At 41.5% G+C, this 15336-nt stretch overlaps 1 protein-coding gene across 2 annotated transcripts in view; it reads left to right on the forward strand.

Annotated features, from left to right (window-relative positions):
• The window catches only part of CD58 (CD58 molecule), a 56407-nt gene that overhangs the window by 20056 nt on the left and 21015 nt on the right, over nucleotides 1-15336 (forward strand). For both annotated transcript variants that reach the window (XM_023222834.2, XM_023222835.2), the window contains exons 2-3: nucleotides 6553-6846; nucleotides 15057-15320. In XM_023222834.2, the coding sequence (XP_023078602.1) occupies nucleotides 6553-6846; nucleotides 15057-15320 (558 nt within the window). The remainder of the gene's footprint in view (nucleotides 1-6552; nucleotides 6847-15056; nucleotides 15321-15336) is intronic.

Here is a 15336-nt window from a genome sequence, read left to right on the forward strand (position 1 = left end):
CCTGTGCTCTATAAAATGGAACAACAGAGGCTGGATGACAGCACATCTGTTTACAGCATGGTTTACTGAATATTGTAAGCTCACTGTTAATACCTACTGCTTAGAAAAACAAAGATTTATTTCAGTATATTATTGCTTATTGACAACGCACCTAATCACCCAAGAGCTGTGATGGAGATGTACAAGGAGATGAGTGTTGTTTTCATGCTTGCTAATACAACATCCATTCTGCAGCCCATGGATCAAGGAGTAATTTTGCCTTTCAAGTCTTATTGTGTAAGGCTATAGCTGCCATAAATAATTATTCTTCTGATGAATCTGGGCAAAGTAAATTGACAACCTTCTGAAAGGATTCACCATTCTAGATGTCATTAAGAACATTTGTGGTTCATGGGAGGAGGTCAAAATGTCAACATTAACAGGAGTTTGGAAGAATTTGATTCCAATCCTCAGGTCAAAATATCAACATTAACAGGAGTTTAGAAGAATCTGATTCCAATCCTCAGGTCAAAATATCAACATTAACAGGAATTTGGAAGAATTTGATTCCGATCCTCATGGATGACTTTGAAGGGTGGAAATCGCCAGAAAAATATAAGTGGAGCCTGAATATGTGACTCAGTTGCTGCAATCTCATGATGAAAATTGAACCAATGAGGAGCTGCTTCTTATGGATGAGCAAAGAAAATGGTGTCTTCAGATGGCATCTATATTCCTGGTGAAGATGCTGCGAACATTGTTTAAATGACAACAAAGAATTAAGAGTATTACGTAATTTAGTTGATACAGCAGCAGCAGGATTTAAGGAGATTTACTCTAATTTTGAAAGAAGTTTTACTGTAGGTAAAATGCTATCAACCAGCATTGGATGCCTCTGAGAAATATTTTGTGAAAGGAAGGGTCCATTGATGCGCAAACTTCATCATTGTCTTTTAAGAAATTGCCACAGCCATCGCAGCCTTTAGCAACCAACACCCTGATCAGTCAGCAGCCATCAATATCGAGGCAAGACCCTCCACCAGCAAAAATATTGGGGCTTGCTGAAGGCTCAAATGATTGTTAGCAAGGTCTTTTTTTTTTTTTTTTTTTAAGCAATAAAGTATTTTTTAATTAAGATATGTACATTGTTTTTAGACATAATGCTATTGAACACTTTAATAGACTACAGTACAGTGTAAACATAGCATTTATATGCCCTGGGAAACCAGAAAATTTGTGTGACACACTTTACTCTGATATTTACATGATTGCTGCTGTCTGGAACCAAACCCACAGTATCTTCAAGCTATGCCTGTGTGTATCCATTATATATGATATATATTTGTCTCTACTTGACTATATGAGAGAAAAATATTGAAAGATGTATTCTGATTTGTTAATGTAGATTATAGAACTGGAGATTGTTATGGGGTTAAGAGAGTGGGTAAGGCACCCAGATAAGAGGACTGAAAAAATACTTACATGATCATTTTTCATTAGTGTAAAGTTGTATGTATGTGTCTATGTATAATTTATGTTTTAAAATATTTTTTTTTAAGAAAGAGTTACTCTTATTTTGTCACCATCCTGTTTAAAACTCTTCTGTGGCTTTCTTTACTTCAGTACCAGAATCGTGTTTGTCTGATGCCCTGCAAGGGCTGTCTGTGCTTGTGTATGCAGCCCGGCTCATGCCACGTTTCTCATGCCATTGCCCCTCCTGCTTCAAGGTCTTCATAACTGTTCTCTTAATGGGGACCTGCCCCGCTCTCCTGGGCATAGTTAACTGCTGCTCATGCCTCGGAACTTCTTCTAGCGAAGGGAACTGCCTTCCCTAACCCCTTGTTGGTTCCCTAAGTAAATGTCCTTATTAACACCTGATGCTTTTACTTAGCGGCAGTTATCATAGTTGCAGTTGGGCGTTGTCTAATTATTTGTGTAAATTCTGCCTCCCCTAGTAGAGTGTCATCTCTAAGAAGGAAGGGATGGCGTCTGTCTTGTTCTCAAGGATCTCGTATAGAATAGATGCCCAGTGAATACTTCCTGGGTAAATGAATAAATGAAACCCATCCTGAATGTGGGACCATGCTGTTCTGAAAGGGCACTGACCAAGGAGTCAGACAATGTGTGTTCTGGTCATTGTGCTGCCATAAACTTGCTGAGAGACATGGAGCACGGTCATATGCCTCTTGGAGCCTGCTTTCCTACCTGTAAAATGGGGTTAACAACACCGTGTCTACTGAATGTAGACATGGAGAGGGATAAAAAGGGATACAAGACGATGTGAATGTATAACCAGCGGAGAGTAAGCATTCAATAAAATTGCCTTTTATTTTTCTTGGTGTCTTGTCACTTCACCAGTGAAATGGGAATAATTTGACTAAATAATTTTTAGAGTTTCTTCCAGTTCAAAATTATAGTTGACCCTTGAACAACATGGCAGTTAGGGGCACCAACCCCTAGAGCAGTCAAAAATTTATGTATAACTCTTGACTCCCAAAAATTTAACTGCTACTAGCCTACCAGAAGCCTTACCAATAACATAAACAACACATATTTTCTGTTATATGCATTATATGTTGTATTCTTACACTAAAGTAAGCTAGAGAAAAGAACTTACTAAGAAAAGTATAAGGTGTAGAAGAATAAAACTGGATCCTCATCTTTCACCTTATACAAAAATCAACTTAAGGTGGATCAAAGACTTAAATCTAAGACCTGAAGCCATAAAAATTCTAGAAGATAACATCAGAGAAACTCTTCTAGACTTTGGCTTAGGCAAAAAGGTCATGACCAAGAACCCAAAAACAAATGCAACAAAAACAAAGATAAATAGATGGGACTTAATTAAATTAAAAAGCTTCTGCACAGCAATAGAAACAATCAGCAGAGTAAACATACAATCCACAAAGTGGGAGAAAATATTAATAAACTATGTATCTGACAAAGGACTAATACCCAGAATCTATAAGGAAGTCAAACAAATCAGCAAGAAAAAAGCAAACAATCCCATCAAAAAGTGGGCCAAGGACATGAATGGACAGTTCTCAAGGAGGATATACAAATGGCCAACAAACATATGAAAAAAATGCTCAACACTACTAATTATCAGGGAAATGCAAATCAAAACCACAGTGCAATACCACCTTACTCCTGCAAGAATGAACATAATTAAAAAATTAAAAAATAATAGATGTTGGCAAGGGTGTGGTGAAAAGGGAATGCTTTGACACTGCTGGTGGGAATGTAAACTGGTACAACCACTATGGAGATTTCTTAAATAACTAAAAGTAGAACTACCATTTGATCCAGCAATCCCATTACTGGGTATCTACCCAGAGGAAAATAAGTCACTTTATGAAAAAGACAACACACAACATGTTGCACACAACATCTTTATAGTGGCACAACTCCCAATTGCAAAAATATGGAATCAGCATAAATGCCCATCAGTCAATGAGTGGATAAAGAAAATGTGGTGTATATATATGAATATGCCATAAAAAGGAACAAAATAGTCCGGGCACGGTGGCTCACGCCTGTAATGCTAGCACTTTGGGAGGCCGAGGCGGGCGGATCACGAGGTCAGGAGATCGAGACCATCCTGGCTAACATGGTGAAACCCCATCTCTATTAAAAATACAAAAAAATTAGCCGGGCGTGGTGGCAGGTGCCTGTAGTCCCAGTTACTTGGGAGGCTGAGGCAGGAGAATGGCGTGAACCTGGGAGGCGGAACTTGCAGTGAGCCGAGATCACGCCCCTGCACTCCAGCCTGGAAGACAGTGCAAGACTCTGTCAAAAAAAAAAAAAAAAAAAGGAACAAAATAATGGCATTGACAGCAACCTGGATGGAATTGGAGACCATTATTCTAAGTGAAGTAACTCAGGAATGGAAAACCAAACATGTTCTCACTTACAAGTGGGAGCTAAGCTATGAGGATGCAGACATAAGAATGATACAATGAACTTTGGGGACTTGTGGAGAAGGGTGGGATGGGGATGAGGGATAAAAGACTACACATTGGGTACAGTGTACACTGCTTAGGTGATGGGTACACCAAAATCTCAGAAATCACACCCAAAGAACTTATCCCAAAGAAAAAAAAAGAACTTCTCCATGTAACCAAACATCACCTGTTCCCCCAAAGCTGAGATAATAGTAATAAAACAATTTTAAAAAAGAAAAGCATAAGGAAGAAAATATACTGACTAAGTGAAAGTGGATCATCAAAGGTCTTCATCCTCCTTTTCTTTATGTTAAAGCAGGCTAAGGAGGAGGAGGGGTTGGTCTTGCTATCTCAGGGATGGCAGAGGCGGAAGAAAATCCACATGTAAGTGGATCCACACAGCTCAAACCCATGTTTTTCAAGGGTCAGCTGTATTTTGATTTCTTCTGAGCTACAGTCTCCCCTTTCTCTACCCTCACTTCCCTCCACCATTAGCTCCATTCCTGACTACTTTCTTCTACTGTTCTCAAGCCCAGGATACATCAGCTCTCCCTGGGAAAGACAAAAGCCATCTTCATGCCGCCAGGGTGTGGCAGTTTATCTCATACCTACTGTTTCACCACCACCCTACCCTCTATCACTCATTGTTTCATTTACATTTATAAGACATTTTTGGGTTTCCACTGTTGTGTGTGGTAGACTCTCAGCCCTCAAATTCTGTTGTTTTTCTTGTGCCTTCTCACATACTCTGCTGAGTGGGAGAAATAATGCATAATCAGCAAAGCAATAGAAAGATGCTGGTGTGTTTTTGAGGGCAGTCCCCCTTAATTAAGGGAGATGGGTTCTAAAAAGTCCTTGTAGATAAACAAATGGGTGATATTTGCTTGTTATCTGAAATTACTAACACAATTGTCTACAACTGGTCATTTCAGTGTTCTTGATTTCCCCTGTATTCTTTCAATTACCCTAATTGCTACTAGGTAGAAACTTCAGTCAAGTTTTAATTAATCTTTAATGTTAACTTAAAATAGCTGCAGTTTTTTGTTTGCTGAGATAGGCCTCGCTCTGTCACCCAGGCTGGAGTGCAGTGGCACAATCATGGCTCACTGCAATCTCTGCCTCACGGCTTCAAGTAATTCTCCTCAGCCTTCCAAGTAGCTGGGACCACAGGTGTGTGCCATGCCCAGCTAATTTTTTGTTCTTTTCGTAAAGATGGGGTTTTGCCATTTTACCCAGGTTGGTCTTGAACTCCTGAACTCAAGCAATCTGACCATCTTGGCCTCCCAAAATGCTGGGATTACAGGCATGAACCTCAGTGCCCAGCTGCTACTGTTCTCTCTTAACAAGAATCAAGTCTTAGAGCAAGATGCATCTAAACCCACTTTGGGGTATCAAAAATATCCCAATCTTGTGGTTCTAATAAATGTTTAACAACTAGATTGGCGTGGAGGCGGAGTGGAAGTTCTGATGTGAACCATTAGTCAGTTTTTGTGCTGTTACCAGACGTCCCCTAATAGGGCTGGGCAGAGATGCTAACAATTGGCTCATGGGGGCAGATGGGCCTAGCTCCAACACACCACTGTACTCAGTCCCCAAGTTCTTAATCTTCATCACAACCTCCACTTGCTTCCCAGCCATTGTTTCTGATCTCAGTTAATGATGCCTCTCAGTCAGCCAAGAAGGAGACCTGACAGTTCCATCCACTTCCCCCACCCTCATCAATGGATCCTGTTGACTTCTCTCTCCAGCGTCTCCTGAGTCTGTCCCGTTGTCCGTCCCCACCACAAACACCCTGGTCTGGTCTGTCCTGGCCATGGCCTTCATTGCTACAGCATTGACTTTCATTACAATTTCCCTGCCTCCGTGCTGGCCCCTGTCAGCCGCTCTCTACTCTAAAGACAGTCAGCCTACTGACACTTAAATTATGTTAGGCCAGTCTTGTTAAAAACCTTTCTGTGACTTCCTCTCCGTTAGGATTAGTCCAAACCCTTAGCATTCCTTACTTTACCACACATAGGCTGTGGGCTGGTCTTTGTCTGTCTTGTTCCCCACCACCCACCCCTTGCCCTCCTCATTCTAGCTGTTAGGAATCACACGTGTATCCTCAAGCACACCAAGCTCTTTCTCTATTCAGGGCCTTCCTTTGGAGGAGCTGCTTCCTGTATCTGTATGATCATCTCTCCTTCCACTCCCCACCCACTCACCTACCCAGCCCTGTGGCCTAACTGCCTTTTATCCTTCAGTGATTGGAGCATTGTGTCAGTTCCAGCATGACTTCCTTGGGGAGGCCCTAGACCAGGCAGCTCCCCTCATGCAGCCCCTGATGTAGAGCCTGGCCCCTGTCTTCACAGGTGAGGCTCCTGGAGGGCCTGGAACAACCCCATATTCCCAGCACAGCCCGTAGTATCTGGCACATGGTTGGTGCTCCATGAATGTCGAGTCCATTTCTTGGATTTATGCAGGTCCCAGTTTTCTATTAAAGAGTAAACTCTACATGGTCAAACATGTTCTTACTTCCTGTACTTTGTGTCAGCAGTTTGTCAGCTTAGCACAAAAAGTACCTGATGAATAATTTCTGCCACTAAAGTCATGTTGTTTTTTCTAACCTTTTTTTTTTTCTCTCTCCTAGGTTTCATCAGCTGTTTTTCCCAACAAACATATGGCGTTCTACATAAGAATGTAACTTTCCGTGTACCAAACAATATACCTTTAACAGAAATCCTATGGAAAAAACAAAAGGATAAAGTTGCAGAACGGGAAAATTCTGAATTCAGAGATTTCTCATCTTTTAAAAATAGGGTGTATTTAGATACTGTGTCAGGTAGCCTCACTATCTACAACTTAACATTATCAGATGAAGATGAGTATGAAATGGAATCGCCAAATATTACCGATACCATGAAGTTCTTTCTTTATGTGCTTGGTGAGTATTCCATAAGTTGATTTGTTTAAAATGGCAAATTTCCATTTTTTTAGTCTGTTTTCAGAGACTAACACAAACTAGTAGTCTATGAGAAAAGAATTAGATGTTACCTATTGTCAGGGTTTTCTCCTTTTCTGGTGGTATACAGGAGCTAGGTACTTTCAATTCCTTTTTTTAGTCTGTTTTCAGAGACTAACACAAATTAATAGTCTATGAGAAAAGAATTAGATGTTACCTATTGTCAGGGTTTTCTCCTTTTCTGGTGGTATACAGGAACTAGGTACTTTCAATTCCTTTGTCATTCCTCTGGGTGAGGAGAGAATCTAAGCAAGGTGGGGAGAACAGTATCAGTTGTCTTACTAGGAATGTTCTGGAAAGAGATGTAGTGACAGCAGTTAGCTTAGAACTCTTTGGGCTCCACTGATAGATGTTACTCTACAAAGTTCCTGCTTTCCCACACAGCAGGGAGACTGTTTTTCCTCCTGCACCATTTTACTTCATTAATTAATTTATTTTGAGAAGGAGTCTCGCTCTGTTACCAAGGCTGGAGTACAGTGGCACAATCTTGACTCACTGCAACCTCCGCCTCCCAGGTTCAAGCAATTTTACTGTCTCAGCCTCCCAAGTAGCTGGGATTACAGGCGCGTACCACCATGCCTGGCTGATTTTTGTATTTTAGTAGAGATGTGGTTTCACTGTGTTGGCCAGTCGGGTCTCAAACTCCTGAGCTCAGGTGATCCACCCACCTCAGCCTCCCAAAGTGCTGGGATTACAGGTGTGAGCCACCACACCCGGCTCCTGCACCATTTTAAACTGAAACTAGATATAGGGGACACATTTCTCCCTGCTTCTCACTAACACTCCTCCCTGGTCTCTAAAGCCCCTTTTGTGTTGCAGTCTTGTATAGGCCCCTGCCTCACATGCCAGTGTTTCTTGGTCATTTTAAGGCCTGCCTCATTTTCATGGTTTCTAACATTCTTGGTGTCTTGGTGGTTGCAATATTTAAATTAAAATTCTTTCAGTATTGTCCTTGATCTCCTCTCCTGTAAGGATCTTGTCCTCTGTGTTACCCACTACCCATGCATGTAACCGAGAACTCATCGTTACCTTAATGTCAGGTGTTGCACTCTGCCACCATGCCCTGTCCTTGATGATGCTGATGATAACAGTCCTTCACACACCTGATGTCCCTGCTGCCCTCCCTACTCAGCCTGAGTGCTGCTGTCACTTACTGGACTCAGTCCATTGCAGACACATTTAGCTTCCTTGCTCCTTTGTTGGCTTGTCATACTCACATGGCCAGATTACAGCTAGGTTAAGTCCGGTGCTTTGCCTATTCTGTGCTCACACCCATGTGGTTGCAGAAAAATACACCACCCTGCAAAGTCTTGCACTTTTAATTTCTAATCACTTACCTCAGTTAAGTCTTGTATTTCCTAGCCTGTTCACTTACCCATTCTCCTAGCAGTTACTTTTTCTCTCCTCAAATCTTGAATACCTCCTTCTCCAGACTCACTCTTGAGCTGAAGGCTTTGCTTCTTATTTCCCTAAGGAGAATAAGCAGAGGGCAATTTCCACAAGCTCTCACCACCTGCCTACCTTCCTACCTGTACCTGAGCCTGTAGGCCCTGCTTTCTCTCCTGATATGAATGGACTTTCTGAGTTCTCACCTGAGGTGACACTTTCCACGCATGCCCTGGATCCCACCTCCTCTCACCATCCTCGGGAATATCACCCTAGTGCTTCTACCCATTCTCTCCTGATGAGAATTTCCCCCATAAGTTGATGGTTCATTTTAAGTGGCATACATATACATTGTCATCAAAACTTTCGATCCCCCTACCCCTCCAGCAACCACCACCAACTCTCTGTCTTCACTTTATAGAAAATCTCCTTGAAGAAGTTGTCCGTATTCACTTATTCTGATCCCTTATATTCACTTTTAACCCACTCCAAGTAGGCTTTCATCTGCACTGCTATGCCAAAGCTCCTCTAGACCTCCTTGTTAATAAATCCAGTGGTTCATTCTCAGTCCATGTCATTCTTGACTTCTCAGCAGCTTTTGGCATAGCTGATCACTCCCTCCTCCAAGTACTGTCTTCACTTGATGTCCAGGATACCACCCTATTCACGTTTCTTTTCTTCCTTTTTTTTTTTTTTTTTTTTTTTCTTGAGAGGGGTTTCGCCCTTGTTGCCCAGGCTGGAGTGCAATGTCACAATCTCAGCTCACTGCAACCTATGCCTCCCCGGTTCAAGCGATTCTTCTGCCTCAGCCTCCCGAACAGTTGAGATTATAGGCATGCACCACCATGCCTGGCTAATTTTATATTTTTAGTAGGGATGGGGTTTCACCGTGTTGGTCAGGCTGGTCTCGAACTCCTGACCTCAGGTGATCCACCTGCTTCGGCCTCCCAAAGTGTTGGGATGACAAGCATGAGCCACTGCGCCTGGCTTCACATTTCTTTCTAACACACTGTACTATTCCTTTTCATCTTCTTGTGCTGGTTTCCTCATTTCCCCAACCTCTTAACACTGGAAACATCAAGGCTTAAGCCTTGGGTCTCTTTCCTTTTCTGTCTGCGTTCATAGCCAGTGGGTGAGCTGATCCTATGTCAGGGCTTTAAATATCATCTCAGTGCTAATAATGCACAGATCTAGAGCTCTAGCCCAGAGTACCCCGTCGACTCCTTATGTGTATACCTGACTGCCCACTGTACATCTCCACTCAGCTATCTAATTGGCCTTTGAAATATCCCATGTCCAAAAGTAAGCTCATTATCTTCCCCTTAAAACCTGTTCCTCCCCAAATCTTTTCCCTTTTGGTTAATGGCAGCTCATTCTTTCACTTGGTCAGTCTGAAACCTTGATGTCATCCTTGATACCTCTGTTTTTCTTGAACACCACATTCACTCCACCAGGAAGTTGTATTGGTTCTACCAGAATGATCTTTTCAAAACAGAAGTCAGATCATGTCACTCATCTGTGTGGAACTTTCTAATGGCCCCATCTAACTCTGTTAAAGCTAGAATGTGTAAAGTGACCTGCAAAGCTGTGTGAGGTCTGACCCCTGTGGACTCTATTTAGACAAATACAGCTTGCTAAGATGTCAAAGCATACTCTTAGAAGATTTCTTTGAGAAAGTAGAATCTTTGAAACATGGACATTAGGGATCTGGTAGTTTATAGACAGGGCCAACAAACAAGAAGATTGAGTCAGAATTAAGATCACACATTTTAAGAGCCCCTTTTATAGAGTTTGTAAAACTAAGTTCAAAACATTTGAATAAGTTTCTCCTCTTAAACTTGATGCAATGTTTTAAAATAATTTAATTTAAAATATTCTAGGCCGGGCATTGTGGCTCAAGGCTATAATCCCAGCACTTTGTGAGGCCAAGGAGGGAGGGTTGCTTAAGCCTAGTAGTTCAAGACCAGCCTAGGCAACATAACAAGACTCCATCTCTACAAAAATAAAATAATTAACCAGGCGTGGTGGTGCATGCCTGTAGTCCCTGCTACTCAAGAGGCTGAGGTGGGAGGATCCCTCGAGCCCAGGAAGCTGAGGCTGCAGTGAGCCGTGATTGCGCCTCTGCACTCCAGCCTGGGTGACAGACCAACATCCTGCCTCAAAATAACTAACTAGCTAAATACGTTAATTAAATAAAATATTCTATGACAACTCAGCAAAGGTATGGTTTTGGTGGTCAGACAAACTGGATAGACCTTAGGAAGTCTGCAGAGGAGGAAAGTACAGGGGAGGTGAGTTTTGATCAGGAGGCAATAATATTGATAGTACTGAGTGTAGGACTTAAAGTCCTGGTTTGAGAGTCTGGACATCAGCTTGTAGCAGTGGGGAGCCATTGTATCCTGTACTGGAGCAAGGAGGTGACTTGATAAAATACATTTTAGGAAGATTAATGTGATGGTGAATACTTATGATGGATTAAAGAGAGGAGATGTCAAGTTAGAAGCTACTGTGATCATCCAGGTAGATAGAGGGTCTAAGAAAGAGTCTGCAAGATGTAGGTTTTGGTTGTAAAAAGACGTAAGATGACTCTAGGTTTCACATCTGCGTGATAAAATGATTGGTCATACAACTCTTTTTTTTTTTTTTTTTTTTTTTAAGAAATGAGGAAGTCATACTTCCTTGAGGTAATGTTAACACTTGTTTTGGTAACCTGGTAATGTTCTAGAGACACCAGACCTAATAGGAGACTTCTAGCGAGTATATTTTGGACGGGGATTTCCTGGCACTTCCTAAATTCAGGGCATCCACTTCCTTCTGTGTGTACATTGAGATCTGGCTTTCCTCTGTACCCAAAAGTCCCCTTAAAATTTCTACTTCTGATGTTTATTAGTCCTTTCCCATCTTTTTATGGACCTTCATCACATCTCAGATAATGATTTTTATGTAAGTAGAATTAACTGCCCTGTCCTTAACTGGGCTGGATTGATACTTGACCTTTACTAAAATTCGTGAAAATATACACGTATTTCTATAAAATGTCATCAGATATGTGTAAGAAATTCTCATTTTTTATACAGCCGTGAACTCAATTCATTAATTATAAATTGACTAATTGTCTTAGGGAGGAAGTAGACACATTTCTTGCCAGTTTAATGCTGCCTAAAGTAGAGGTATAACCAATATTTGTTAGATACAGCTGTGGTGAGTCCCACGGGCAGCAAGAAAATGTGAAAGATGTATAGAAGGAAAAGATCTGAGGTGTAGAAACTGTGATCTAGGTGCTGCAGAAAGGCTTGCACACTTTTAGATGAGTTGGATAGGCCCTTCTACATTTGCTATCTGGCAACTGTTGTGTAATGAGATAGCTAGAAAGAGCTTCTATATAGTCAAGGGAGTTCTAGCAACTTAGAAGATAATACTAACACTTCTCCATGTTTCCCCTCAAATTGCTTTCATATTCTGTTTTTTTTTTTTTCTTTTCTTTTCTTTTTTACAAACCCTGCATGTGGCATTCAGCCATATTCTGTTTGACCTTTACAATGGCCTGATACAGCATTCCCTTTCACAGATGAAAATAAGACAGTTTAGGAGTCCGTTTCTCTGTTTGTAGAACAAGAGACCTGGATGGATGCTTTCTTAAAACTTCCAGCTCCTAAAAGGACTGTGGCCCCAGGTCACATAGCAGGCCAAGGCTAAGGCTTGATCAAACGTCCCAACTCCCAGTCAGTGACTCTTCTCATCATATCACATATACCCTCTGGGGAGCCTTGGCTTCCTGGAGTTGGAAACTCACAGCCAATGGCCATGTGCTCTATTACAGCTAGCATTTGTTAACTACTTACTCTGTGCAGGCACTACATGTTAATTCATATATTGATTATTATCTGTATTAACTCATTTAGTCTCATTACAGTCTAATAGAGGAAGTACTATTTGTGTCCTTATTGTAGAAAGGAGGAAACCTAGACACAGGTGATTTAAGTAACTTGCCCAATGTCAAATGGCTCTTAGCTGTCATGAAGCTGGGATATGAATTCAGGCAGTTGGGCTTCTGAGTCCATGGTAAACACCATACTGTACCTCTTTGGCGGTAGCTGGTAGAAGAATTTACATTTTGTTTGAAGACTGTCTCTCTGAATCTATCCTTCTATCCATCTGTCTCCCCATCTGTCCAGTACTACTTGTGAGGAGCCATCTGTGTGCCTTGTGTTATGTCAGGTGCTGTGGTTGAAAGGTGAGGCATACCTAGTCTTTGTCCTCCAAAGATGCACAGTCTCTGGGGCTGATGATACACCTCTGTTCAGTTCAGAAAGTGCTGGATTAAAGACTAGACATTGGCAGAGCTAGATCAATACATTAGAATCTGTAACAGAATGAACAGGGCACACACATCAGAAGCACCTGGGATGGTGGGGCTCAGGAATCTGTATTTTTAACAAGCACCCTTGGTGATTCTTATGCACCTTAAAATTTGAGAAATGCTTCAAAGGACCATTTCTAAGGAAGTAGAAAGCTTGGCTTTCTCCCCCTGAGAAATGCCCAGCCTAGTTACAGAGGCAGGCATAAGTATATGAAATACTGAGAACAGGCATTTTTGAACTATTCTGGGGATGCATGTTCGTTGGAAGTCCCCTGAGGGCTGCTATGGGGTGGGGTTGGCAAAAGGGACCACAGGAAGTTAGGGGAGCAGGGCTCCAGGCTTTCAATTTTGAGTCAACTAGAGCAACTTCTTATCCATTGGACTGGATTGCACTGAAGATTTAATTCAGAGAAATTCCACTGCTTAAAAGATGATTAAAAGTCTTTTTAATTTAAGAAAATCTTAAGGAAGTATGTAAGGACTTATGTAAGCTAGATTAAACTTAAAAGCTAGGAAGCCCCAAGTAGAAAGGGAAGTCAGTGTGTGCCTCTGGTTTCTACCAAGGCAGCTGGGTACATTATTTAACTGAGCGAGAAGGAATTCAGGAGGAGGAGGAGAAGATGGGGGAACCATTAAACACTTTTATTTTTCAGATTATAATTGGAGCATACGCTATTAACTTGTTTTATATTATAAAACATCATTTTAAATGACAACATAGTATTCCATTATCTTGGTGAACCTAAATTTACTTAGATGCTCTTCTAATGGATGTTTATAATGTATCAATACTTTATTATCCCAGTGCTACCATGACCATTGTTGTATATTACATATGTTTTTGCATGTTTCCTCAAGACTCTTATGATTAATTGCTGGAGGGTAGCTGAAATGCAAGAAGGCATATGAATTAACAAATAAATGACCAATAGGACAAAGTAATTAGCCTTGAGGCTTGTAAAGGGCAACAATGGCAGAATTTGACATGTTAGTGTCTTAACTCATAGATCCATGCTGCCTTAGCCAATAGGAGGCGCTTCTTAGAGGAAGGGTGGGAGTGAGGCCTCTGGACTGGCAGGTCTGTGACACATGCTGCACCCCGCGCTGCCTATTAATAGGGCCAGCCCGACCAATAGGCAGGGCCCAACAAGGCTCTGTGTAGCTCCACCTTTCACAAAATGCTTTGAGTCAGATGTGTTATGGAATTAAAATTTCTTTTTTACATTTTGGAAAGGTAATACAAGGTATTTCCTCTGCATATTAAGCACCCCACTTAATTATGGGGAGCACCCTGTGGGTCAAGCATAGGAACAAGTATTTATTTCATTCCTATATATTTAGAGACAAGGTCTCAGTCTGATACAGTCATAGCCCAGTGTGTGCAGTGAGCTAGAGTGAATTAGCACAATCATAACTCACTGTAGCTTCAGACTCCTTAGTTCAAGTAGTCCCAAGTAGCTGAGACTATAGGCAGGAGCCATCATTGCTGGCTGATCTTTAAACTTTTTATAAAGACAGGGTCTTGCTATGTTGCCCAGGCTGGTCTTGAACTCTTGACCTCAAGCCATCCTGCTGCCTCAGCCTCCCAAAGTGCTGGGAGTATGTATAACCATGAGCCACTGTGTCCTGTCAAGCACAGGAATATTTTTGTGGTGAAACGACAATGAATATTTGAAGTAAGTGAGAAAATAAAGACTATAAATCCTTGTGTTAATTCAGGTCAGGTCAGGTCAGAATTTGCAGCTTAATGATTTTGCTACCAACTTGTGAAGACTCTTTTGGCTTCAGAGATTTTTTGATTTCAGAATTGAGGATAAGGGATTTGGGGCCTGTATTGGTCTGTTTTCACGCTGCTATAAAGATCTATCTGAGACTGGGTAATTTATAAAGAAAAGAGGTTTAATGGACTCACAGTTCCGTATGGCTGGGGAGGCCTCAGGAAACTTACAATCACGGCGGAAGGCGAAGGAGAAGCAAGCATTTTTTTCACAAGGCAGCCGGAGAGAGAGAGAACTGCCACACACTTTTAAACCAACAGATGTCATGAGAACTCACTCTCTATCATGAGAATAGCATGGGGAAACCACCCCCCATGGTACAATCACCTCCCACCAGGTCCTTCCCTTGACACATGGGGATTACAATCCAAGATGAGATTTGGGTGGGGACCCAGAGCGAAACCATATAAGGGTCTGAATTTATTCTGTTAAATTTGAACAGGTAGTCTGACCTAGCAAAGGAAAGAATTCTCAGTCCTTGATGCTCAAGGAGTTTGTCTGCTCATCCTTTCAAGCTCGTAAGGAAGTTGGGAGCTCTTCATAAATTTGCAGATGATGAGTCTAAATATTACTATTTTCTGTACTAAATATTCCACTTTTTTTTCCAGAGCCCCTTCCATCTCCTACACTAACTTGTGCATTGACTAATGGAAGCATTGAAGTCCAGTGCACGATACCGGAGCATTACAACACTCATCCAAAACTTAACACGTACTCATGGGATTGTCCTTTGGAGCAATGTAAACATAACTCAACCAGGATATTTTTTAAGATGGAAAATGATCTTCTACAAAAAGTACAGTGTACTGTTAGCAATCCATTATTTAAAAGAACATCATCAATCATTCCGGAAACCTGTATCCCAAGCAGTGGTGAGTAAATAACTAA

The sequence above is a fragment of the Piliocolobus tephrosceles genome, chromosome 1 (assembly GCF_002776525.5).
Source record: "Piliocolobus tephrosceles isolate RC106 chromosome 1, ASM277652v3, whole genome shotgun sequence".
Taxonomy (NCBI): domain Eukaryota; kingdom Metazoa; phylum Chordata; class Mammalia; order Primates; family Cercopithecidae; genus Piliocolobus; species Piliocolobus tephrosceles.